Below are 11,016 nucleotides of genomic sequence, written 5' to 3'. Positions count from 1 at the left end.
CATGCCATGTGGCCTGGGTCGATCATGACCAACCGGAAGAAATCATCTGGCCAAAGCAATCAGAGGAGTCAATAATTGCTTAATTGCCACACGAGACTCAAGTGTCATGACCCGAAAGAAAGCATGTCCAAGAGGTTTCTCAATCGGCCCGTGACACAAGTATGGCTTTGATCATATGATCTCACATTCCTAATTAGATTGGCGGGAATAAAGCACTTGATCGCCCACCGCTTCCCACAATGTTCATTTCAACGTGTTCGTGAGGTAACATACCATTGATGAAAAGCTCTAGCAAATTATGGCCATTCAGCAATCACCACAAACTATATGCAAAACGCTTCCATATCTCAGCTTACCATTGAAATGCAATATGAGCCATCATTCAACTAGTACAGCCAAAGTTTATCGATGGCGAGGTACCTCACAAGATTCATTCAGGCAGAATTAACTGAACATGAAATTGGCCACGCGCTAAATTATCGTGATAGGCATAAAACGAACATGGCTGAAGTTCCTCTTATAGATGGAGCAATTCTTTCATCACCCATCGATATCAACTAGGTAAGCAAAGATGGCAGGAACTCAAACGAGAGGACTAGTCAAACAAGAGGATAGTCGTTCACAGTATAACTTGATTGAGGCTAGTCAAGCGAGAAGACTCGGACCATATCCCACAGTAAAGCTTGTAAACCATTTAGAAGAGTTACCAATAACTTCAATTCGGAATGCAATTTGCATCTTCAAAATTCAAACAGAAAGTACTGCAATTATTGAAGGCGCATTCAACTGCTACTTCCATACATCATGGTTAAATGACAATACCGACCCTCATTGCAGACTACCTTCAGAAGAGAGAACCCTGAGATCTTTTTAACCTCTCAACCAGGTGTTTCTATATGACGAGTTGTCACGTAGTGAAGCATCATGAGGCTTGTACTCCATAATGTAGTTGTGAGGAAGCTTCAAGTGCCGCTTAATCGAATCCCTCAAAGCCATAACAGCCTGTAAAATCAAAAGACAGTCAGCAGATTGTAGCTCACCTTGTGGCAAGACAAAAGGGTAATGAACTTTACACACCTGATTATCAGAAGCATTGCGGTTCCACACGCTCAATATGTCTTCATTAAAGCGAATGCTTAACACTGCACCACATATGTCATCACTATAGTCGAGTTGATCACCAACTAAGGCAAGTACCTGGATACATGTGCAAGAGAAAACAATTGGCATACATTTATGCATACACGCGTATAACTGCAGTTCCCTCACCAAAGGACCAGCATTTGCAATACTATATACAATCCTCATAAGACTTTGAAAAAGAGACTACCTTCCCTTCTCTCCTGCTCTGTAGCAGTCCTACTCAATGCCCTTACATATTGCATGCCAAACTTTTACATATAGTCATCCTATATAGACTCAGAGTTTTATCATTATTGCCATGCAAATGGAAAATGAGGCAAAGGTTCCTTTAAAGAACACACACCTTGTTTCAAATATATACTTTGTATAACTTAAGAAAAACACTCAAGTTGCAGTTTTTTTACTTTGATCACAAACTACATGTTGTAAACAGGTCCGGACTCAATGGACTCTGTTTCAAAACCAATTGATGCTTCAGGTGTTGTTCAGACAACCGAATGCAATGAAGGGATTACACCTTCACTTTGAATGGGTTTTTTCTAAAAATAGGGTTCAGAAATTAACTTTTCAAACTCACCATTTTAAAGCTTTGCCATAAGGGTAGGTGTGCCAACAAGACGCCAGTCATTTCTTTCTTTCTAGACCAGGAGAAAATTCGACAAAATCAAAGACTAAATATTCTCTTTAAGAATGACATTAGACATACATGCTAGGGTGGCATGCACACTTTGACCATATAGTATGAGCTATCTTGGTCTATGGAAATACTCACATCAATTCAACCTAACATGGGACGCTGCAAGTACATCATCAGCTCATAGAAATCTTTTGCAAAGGCCTGAGCTTGGGGTAAACAAAAGAAAAATAACATTGCTCGATAGATGATATATAATCCAGCAATTGGTGGGAAGTGTGGGCAAAGAATAAGATTCTTGAATTTGTTATTTCTTACCAAATCCTCCCAGAAGCGGCCAGACACCACCTTTTTAAACCGTATTATCCACTTTCCACCGTTGCAATTGGCTGAGTCCTGGAAGTTTGATCTTTTCAAGGTTATGCATCATTCAGCCACGTATGACCGATAAAAAGTGGCTAAAAGCATAAAAGAGATAACTAAATGAAGAATCAACATCGTCATCATCACGAACTGCAGAACAAAAGCGTCACCTCCCATAGAGGACGGATTCCATCCTTAAAAAGATGCAGATCTGTTGGGCTTGGCAGAGCAGAAGGGCGAGCCAAGTGGCAATAGCAGACCCAAAAACCTTCAACCTACACACAGAAAATATTCTAGAACATTTGTTTAGTCTGCCATGACTTCATCTTGAAAAACAACAGTCTACATGAATTATCCTGTGATGGTCAAGATGATCTTACCGTACTAAATTCAACAATTTTCTTTATATTGTCCTCATATGATGTTTGGGTCCTAACTCCTGGAGTTCGACGAGTGTACCAGAAAACAAACTTGTACTGCAACAACAAGAAGCAACACCAAATGATAAGCTTTGGTCCTAAATAAAAAGCGCAACATCCATTTCAATATCATGTGCTTGATTCACATCAAAATTAACTATCCTAATTATCAATGTCATGCTAACATTACCAATTTACCAGACAACAGTCTTGCACTTGATGGAAGGGTGAAATGGAAATGTGGAAAGTATAAGTAGCGCAACATCTTCCTCTGCTTTCTGAAGTACCAATTCTAGTGAGGATTCTCCATAAAGGAAGCAATACCTAATCCCCAATAACACATATTCCCCAGAATGCACTTAACCACACACGGACAAACCAAACTCAATGTACCGGTAATTCAAAACAAACTAAACCAGAAAAGAAAACAAAGGGAACACCCATTTTCGCTACTCACCATCCACCTCTTCCTATCTCAAGATAAATTCAAACCACTTTGACAGAGAAAACCCAAATTTTCTTCTTGCATATAAAAGAGGTCAAGCCACGACGTCCTCAAACGCACCCAATTAACTAAGCCGATACCGCCACGCTCAAGGCAAATGTAAATCGGGGACACGCCATGCCAATCGTGCCGTGCCGATGGCACTCGAGGTAAAACCACTGCTGGATCAGAAAAAACACAAACCCACTCGCCCAAAAATCTCCACTTTCACCAACACGCCATTCCACTAGAGTGATTTCAATCAGAAAACAAACCCCCCTCCCAACCCAGAAAGAAAGGAACTTGAAACATGAACTCACATCAGATCAAACAACGCATAACATTGCGAACACATTGCAAAGAGTAGGATGCGAGCGAACGAGAGAGCGAAACCTTGAGAGGATGGAGGCCGGCTTTGAGCTCGCGAGCATGGCGCTCGCGCTGGTCCTGGCTGTAGCCATAGCTATCGGCAGATTCCACGAGCGGCTGCGAACCGCTGTTGCTGTTCTCGTTGTTGTTGTTGTGCTCGGAGTCCTTCTCTGCTTCTACTTCCATTCCTCCTCGCTTCGCAGGTATCGATTTCTGTCCGAGAGAAGCCTCCCAAAAGAAGCCCTAATTTTCCAGCACTAATCCTCTTGGACTTGAACTCGCCTTTCTCCAGATGTGGCACCCTGGCGCTCGTGGAACGCTACCGACCTAATTGAACAAGTGAAAATGATCATTTGGATTTTTTTTTCCCCTTTTTTGGGTAAAGGAACGATTTTCTTTTTTCAATATTTGTATGGATTTCTGTTTTATTAATTTGGTGAGTTAATCTTACTTGCAACGAAAAAATGATTACAGGGTCCAAAACTACCACATGGCGTTGACTCTCTTGCCAAGGAACATGTTACTCAATTAGCATAGCATGATTCAAAACTGATGAAATTACTTTCGTCCTTTTATGTCATAATAAGTCAAGACATTAAAAACGAGATATAAAAAAGAATTCATATTTTAATAGATCTCTTTATTTTTTGGATAAAAATCATCGTGATAAATTTAAATTATTACATTTAAGACTATCATTTTGTTCCTTATTAAGAGTACCAAGTGAACTAGAACTTTTCACTAAGTATAAATTTGACGAGAGATGCATTTTGACACTTCTTTGACCCCAAAAAAGAGCGGACGATATTTTCATAATACATTAACATATCATTTTTCCCCATAATTTCTCGAAATCCGAGCTTTATTTTTCGATTTATGGCAGTAAAGTCAAAATTGTCTTCTTCTATTTTTTTTTAAAAAGAAGCACAAAGAAATTAATCGAAGGAGATTTTTTTCTCTCTCCCTCAGCAAGTCATCTCTCGCCACGGGCGCGCGACTCACGTAGGCGGCTTTGGGCTTCGGAAAAAAGAAGAAGATATTTTCTAAAATTTATTTCGACTAGTCGCAAAGTATATATTTAATAAGAAAATAAATATAAATATAAATCAGGAACCAACCCCGCAACCCCCCAATTTTTCTCGAGGCCGGGAGAAAAAAAGAAGGGCAGAAAAAAGAAAATCATTAGATAATCACCCAACAGCTAGAGAGAGAAAGAGGAGAGAGAGGAGAGAGAGAGAGAGAGAAAGCGACATTGTTGACGAGCTCGCAACCGCACGCGGAATCGAAGAAGAAGAAGAAGAGGAAGAGGGAAGCATCGGACGTGATCGGATTACGTTCCATTTCTGGGAGACGAAGATAAACCGTGCCGCCCGTCTTGTGGGCTTGCGAAATCCCCACCTCCTCTTTTTCCTTTTTTTTTTTTAATTTTATTTTATTATCTCCTTCTTTCCCCTCCTCCGTCGGTTCCTGGTGGTTTCGGTTTCCGCCGCCTTCCCGTTGTTGTCATTGTTGCTGTAGTATCGTCGGCCGTTTTGTGTTGGAAATGGCCCCTCCGTCCGTGGCGGTTCCGGTCCTCCTCGTGTGCATCGGCCTGCTGTCGTCCCCCCTGGCGGCGCGTCTCGTGTCGCCGGAATCGGCCACCGCTTGCCCGAGGGAGCCTCCTGCTTTCCTGATCGGCTTGCGATCGCAGTGCTCCGGCTCGATCTCGCCTTCTCCGCCTCTCCAGGTGCGTCATTTTGCTCGATTGTCGCCCTCTGTGTTGCTCTCCTTTTTGGCCCATAGGTGGGTTGGGATTGTTGCGAGGATTGGTTTGGATGGGATGTTTGATCTGGGTTGGTGATTTGTCGTTCTGGAGGCCTTAGATTTGTGCTGATTTTGGGATTGTGAATGAACGCGTTGACTTTCCCTTTGGTGGTGTTCGGTGGTATGTAATTGTTCGGCAAAAGGGGAGGTCTTCTAGGATCAACTTAATTGTATTTGAGAATTGAAAGAAATCTATGGTGGAACCTGTCATTTGGGATGTGGCTCTTGGGCCTTGACTTTTGCTTCAGTGTTTCTTTTTCCCCCCAGCCTAAGGTTGTCGGATTTAGTTCTACTTGATGAAAGAGCGTTTGAAAATAAGGATCTTGATATTGTTTCTTTGCAAAGAGGTCAGTTCTTTGCACTTGTGATATGACTTGGAAGAAGGCATCTATCGGGACATTTTAAATGGTTTGGTAGTTAAATTTTATTATTTTCCACATCAGTTCTTCAGAGACTAAAGAGTGATAATTAGATGTACGGGAAGGACTTTTGCCGCATGTAGACCTCTGGGGCCCTTGCTTGTTTATATAGGGTCTCCACTGTCTTATTGGTAAGTGATTTTAGGGTAGAAATCATATCCTAGCAATCAGACACATGCATATCAAATGACTATGATAGAAGATTCTATGTCAGTATTATCTTAAATGTTCATGTACCTTCAGTTTCTTTAATTCTGATGCGGTACTGTTTCAACTTTACCGATGTTTCCTAACGTTAGAATGTGTCCATAATTTTCTTAGCTCCCCAAGGAAATAAGAGTAAAAGGAAGAATCATTCTTAATTGTCTAGTAGATTTCATGCTACATTTAGTTGCTCCTGTACTTGAAGACATCTGATGTATAATTGGTGAATTCTACACAGCGTGGGCAACAGATGGTGAGGAAAAAGGAGAGAACAGCTGAAATGGGCTGTGTGCCTAAAAGATCTGATTAAGTTCATGCTAAATAAATGGTGAGCGGTCATGTTAGTATTAGAAAGGACCGTATTATGAAGAGTTCGATTCTGTGAAATATTTAAAATTCAAAGCCGCCTTTTGGAGAAATCATTGGCCTTTCAAGTCAGGGAATGTGTGTCTTTGCCTTGCGAAGTAATTTTCTTTCATCCTAATAGTTTGTTTCAATGCTGTCTCGCAGCTGATCAATGACAAAAATGCACGCACACATGCTCAAAGAGAGATATGTATAGTTATTACACTTGCTGGACTTCACTGGGTGTGGTGATATAAGATAGTAGATATACCCCATAGGATCAACTAAGTGGTTAAGGGCATACTTATATGTGTGAATTTGGCACGCCGTACAAGTTTGATTCCCACACCACTGAGTACAAACGATTTCAGGGGTTTGCCTACCTAAGGTCCTAAGGTGGGTGCCTCAATCCTAGTTATAAAAAAATATAAGAGTGATTACCTAGGAGGAGCGGGAAGAAGCTAGCACAAACTTTGACAGATCAGAATATCTGCTTGAGAATCCATGTTGTTTCAGTGAAATAGGATAGTTTTAGTTCATCGGAGCCTGTCTTCCTATCCTCTGGACAAGATTATTGTTTTAGCTTTGTGACAGACATGTTAATTCCGCAGATTTTCTGTCATTCATGAATTTCTGCAGTGTAATTCTTGCCATTAATCTTCTAGTTCCCCCATCAAAAAGTTCATGTGAGTTGAGTGGAGGAGAACACGAAATTTTTTACATGTGTTTCAGATGGAATCTTATTTACATCGATTAGTTGGACAATAAGATAAAATTGAAATCGTATCTTTCTTCTGGCACAAGGTTGGTATGACCTTGATATGTCTTGCTCAATAATCTGGTTTGACTTTGTTGTCAAGATAGTCCCATACCAAGACGTGTCTAAAATAGTATTCCTCTTGTTTTATGCCTAAATATTGTTTTCGGAGGTAGTTTCTTGGGATCAATCATTAAGCAAATTGCTTGAGATTTTTTAACATTCCTTCTCAGACTCTTTATTCAAAGGTGTCAGATATCTTGTCTATTTAGTTTATAGAAAGAAACTCAAATGCATTAGCAAATGGATTTTCAATCATGTTTGATTACATTGATTGTTATGCTCACTGAAATATGAGTATTTTATGATGCATTTGACATAAGGTGGGTATATTCTATTGTTTGTGAATATTCTTGTTGATTTTTTAATCATTAGAAGTATGGCATCATATGTATTCATTCGTGTTTGTCCATTTACTCATTTACTGCTATAAGCGTGGGTCAGTATTTGTGGAGGACTTTGCATACTCAGAAGGCTTTAGATGACTCCCTGTCTCTCTCTCATGATTCAGCCCATAGTAGATTGTAGCATCTTATTATTTGAAAAATGAAGCTTCTTCATTTTCTTCTTCTTCTAAAGTGAAAATAAAGGTTGTTTGGTCACCCTCTTTTGCATTTCTAACTTTTAGACTGTTCTTGGTCTCATGTCCTCCTACTTTTGTAATCTTATCTTTTCCACAGCATTGAATATTCAATAACCCCTATTTCCTCTTCCTTGAGTTTCTCTTGCATGAATTTGGCAGGATGCTGTTTGCCCCAATTATTTCTTTCCATAGATTCAAAAGAATACTGTGTCCCAAGACTGAAGTTCTACTAATACATAAACTCTTATTTAACTGTGTTTAGGGGAATGGGAACTTCCTTGATAGATTTCTGATGTCCAAACATCACAGTGGATATACTGCTGTACTTTTCTATGCTTCATGGTGCCCGTTTTCCCAGTCTATACGGCCTATATACGAAGCCCTAAGCTCTATGTTCCCTCAAATAGATCATTTGGCAGTTGAGCAATCCTTAGCTATGCCAAGGTTTGTGCTGATACTATCTTTACTAGTTATGCTGTGGAAACGGTGTTTTATCTTGTTTGGCCAGGCTCACTTGAACATGATTGTTGTAGGTATTATATAGTTGAAGCCACACAATGGAAACCTCTTTCTTTTTACTTTGTCAATTGTTATTTGCACTACAGTTATTACAGATGAGGCTTACAGCTTTGTTCTACCTTTTCTTGGTGGTGGAATATCGTAGAATGTGCATTTGATAAAACTTGAAAGATGTAGCTACTCCAAGGGGATTTGTCAGAAACTTCTTGAGTATTCAAAAAGGGACAACCCCACGGACTAGACTGCTTTCAAAACCATTTAGACATGAAATAAAGTAATGGCAAGAAGTTCGGACATAGCCATTATTGAGGATATGAAAGGTGGGTTAATAAAAGGGATATTTGGAAGGAAGACAAATGATTTCATTAAAATCATAATGGTACAACTATATGCATCCTCAACTAACTACGTCTTGTGAATTTTTTGGTATACTATTACTACATCAAATACTTGTCGTTATTCGTGAAAGCGGATTCCTCTATTAAACTGTTAAATGGTAGTTGCAATCTTGTATCATCAAAAGATACATGGTTAATAATAAGAAAGGTCAATGGTTCTTTTTTATCCGTCCTTCCGGGATTAGGGATTTTGTATTGCTTTTTATCTGAGTTACTGTTGTGCTTATCCCTGAGCTGGTTTTACAGTGTATTTTCAAGATATGGGATCCATAGTTTGCCATCTATATTATTGCTGAATCAGACTTCAAGGTTGCAATACCATGGTCCAAAAACTCTCGACTTTCTTGTGGAATTTTACGAGACAAACACAGGTAAATGATTAGATAGAATTGCCCCATATTAATAGAGCGCTATTGGCCCAATAGCTTTTAATTGATGCAGCCAATTTTGGCACCAAATAAACTCAGTTTGTGACATTTTGGATGGCTCATTTTTCTTCTGTCTGCAACACAGGCCTTCATCCTGTGCAGCACGTCATGGTAGAGCAGCCATCGCGTCTTCAGACTCGTGAAAATTCCAGGACACAGTTCAAGGATGTGCTGTCGATGAAGAGTCTAAAAAGGGAACCATATCTGGCTCTCTCGCTGTTGTTTTCCTGTTTGAGACTACTCATGGCCATATTCCCTAAAGTTGTCTCTTGTTTGAGAGCTTTCTGTGTCTCGTATGTTCCTCATCTAAACTTGGAAATATTTGGCGAGGCAACTCAGTTATTGGGGCGTGTGGTTTATGCTATTGACGTGAGGAGGATTTGGACAAAGGTGAGACTTTGTAAAGGCAGGAGCTTTCACGCAAGGGCAAAGAGTGCCCGGGTTTGGGCTTCTTCGCTGGCTTCTGTCTCGTTGGGCGAATCCTCATCAGCTAGATCATCATCATCTTAAAAGACTGAATTCATGCCTCCATATGCCCGAGGGTGGACGAGAAATCTAACTAGAATGCTACAAACTACTTAGATGCTTCACGACAGGTCGTTTCACTCTCACTCTTTTGCTGTAATATTAGTAAGTGGGGTGGAGATTTTACTGTTAGAATACTCCAAATAGCTGAAAGCTGTTTTCCTTGTTTTGCCCTTTATTTTTTTTTTTTGGAGGAACCAACCGAGCATTGTATATCTGAGAGCAGCTTTGACTTTTGTGCATATTTTATTTTTTCGAATCCTACGATGTACTTGAAGTGCTGCATATCTCTCCGTCTCTACCCTACTTCCTTGAGTTTGGATCCAAAATTTCGCTTTCTGTATGAAGCAACTCAATTGGGTCAGCTGAATTTAAGCTTGAACTCTAATGCTCCAAGGCTTGCACTTTGAAGGGACCTGCTTTCTTTTATAAGACAACATGGGTGGAAGGTGGATTTTTTATTTTTAAATTTTTTTACGAATCTACAAATTTCCCTAATCCTTCACAATTATATGTTGGGCCCCGCACACGAGTCATGCTCGCCTGTGCTTGCTCACGCCTTGGTCACTCTCTTTCTCGACTCTCAAGCTGCAGGTGAGAAGGGAGTGAGCTTTCAATGGAGGTAGCATTATCCAACCAAGATAGCATTATCCAACCACCCCTTTACACACACATTTCCCCTTTCCTTTCACTTTATATATATACACATCTCTTCTATCTTCCCCTTAATCCTTCACACTTCACAAGTCAGAATCACTCTCTCACTTGACTTTCAGATGCAAGCGAAAGTAGAGTGAGGCTTCAATGAAGATAGCGTGGCCCAATGCTTCGATGGAAATGGAGAGTATTGTCTAACGATCTTTTTACACAAACATCTTTCCCTTCCCTTCCACTTATATATATATCTTATGTCTTCCTCCATCACCTCTCCCTTCTCAATTGCCTATAAAATGCTGCATCCTTTGCATGAGTCTTTTATATGTTTTTATTTTTACTGTTTCAGAGAAGTGGAGCGCTAGCTTTACCCTAACTGTTCGAGGAGGCCCAACAAGCCCTAAATGAAATTGCCAACCAAATCTAGCGGAACTAGGTCCTGGTGCTTTGTCCTTCAGCATGATGCTGCACACCTATTTTTGAGAGCGGCAGCAGCTGGAGCGAGATAGCTGTGGAGGTGGCCCCAACACCCAACAACAACGAGGACCGCTACGATCAAAATCCTAGAAAGAGGAGAGCTAGTGCAAGCCGATTCGACTTTTCATTCTCCTACTCCCGCTCCTACTCCTATTTTGCTCCTAATTTTTTTCTTAGCCGAAAATGAAATTCAAAAAAGATTACAAATACATTTAAACATTCTTTTTAATCATATTTTTAGCATTAAACCAGACCTCGTGAAGAAAGGGTCTAAAGTAGACACCAAACATGGGCAGTTGACTCTCACTTTGATCTTGTTGGTTTCATTGCCCTTTTTCATTCCAGAGGCCTTTCTAGTCCTTATCTAGTCCTTATCACTCTTATGCAGCCTCAGCCAAGCAACCGACATTTGCATCTAAAACAATTGGATCA

General features: G+C 40.2%; 2 protein-coding genes across 2 annotated transcripts; one reads left to right on the top strand and one right to left on the bottom strand.

Moving 5' to 3' along the window:
* Positions 1–602: 602 nt before the first annotated feature.
* LOC104442972 (eukaryotic translation initiation factor NCBP) lies at positions 603–3,759 on the bottom strand. The gene is made up of 6 exons (XM_010056347.3): positions 3,437–3,759; positions 2,521–2,616; positions 2,311–2,415; positions 2,096–2,173; positions 1,078–1,197; positions 603–1,002 (listed from the first exon to the last, which is right to left on the bottom strand). The coding sequence occupies exons 1-6, from the start codon at positions 3,596–3,598 to the stop codon at positions 871–873; spliced, it is 693 nt and encodes a 230-aa protein (XP_010054649.2). The 5' UTR covers positions 3,599–3,759; the 3' UTR covers positions 603–870.
* An 805-nt stretch (positions 3,760–4,564) lies between these two features.
* On the top strand, positions 4,565–9,740 carry LOC104442955 (5'-adenylylsulfate reductase-like 5). Its single transcript, XM_010056328.3, has 4 exons — positions 4,565–5,138; positions 7,846–8,027; positions 8,747–8,871; positions 9,014–9,740. Exons 1-4 carry the CDS (start codon positions 4,956–4,958, stop codon positions 9,436–9,438), a joined length of 915 nt encoding a protein of 304 aa, XP_010054630.1. The 5' UTR covers positions 4,565–4,955; the 3' UTR covers positions 9,439–9,740.
* Positions 9,741–11,016: the final 1,276 nt, after the last annotated feature.

This window comes from Eucalyptus grandis, chromosome 1 (assembly GCF_016545825.1).
Source record: "Eucalyptus grandis isolate ANBG69807.140 chromosome 1, ASM1654582v1, whole genome shotgun sequence".
In the NCBI taxonomy this organism is placed as follows: domain Eukaryota; kingdom Viridiplantae; phylum Streptophyta; class Magnoliopsida; order Myrtales; family Myrtaceae; genus Eucalyptus; species Eucalyptus grandis.
This window is presented reverse-complemented; position numbering and strand designations above follow the sequence as displayed.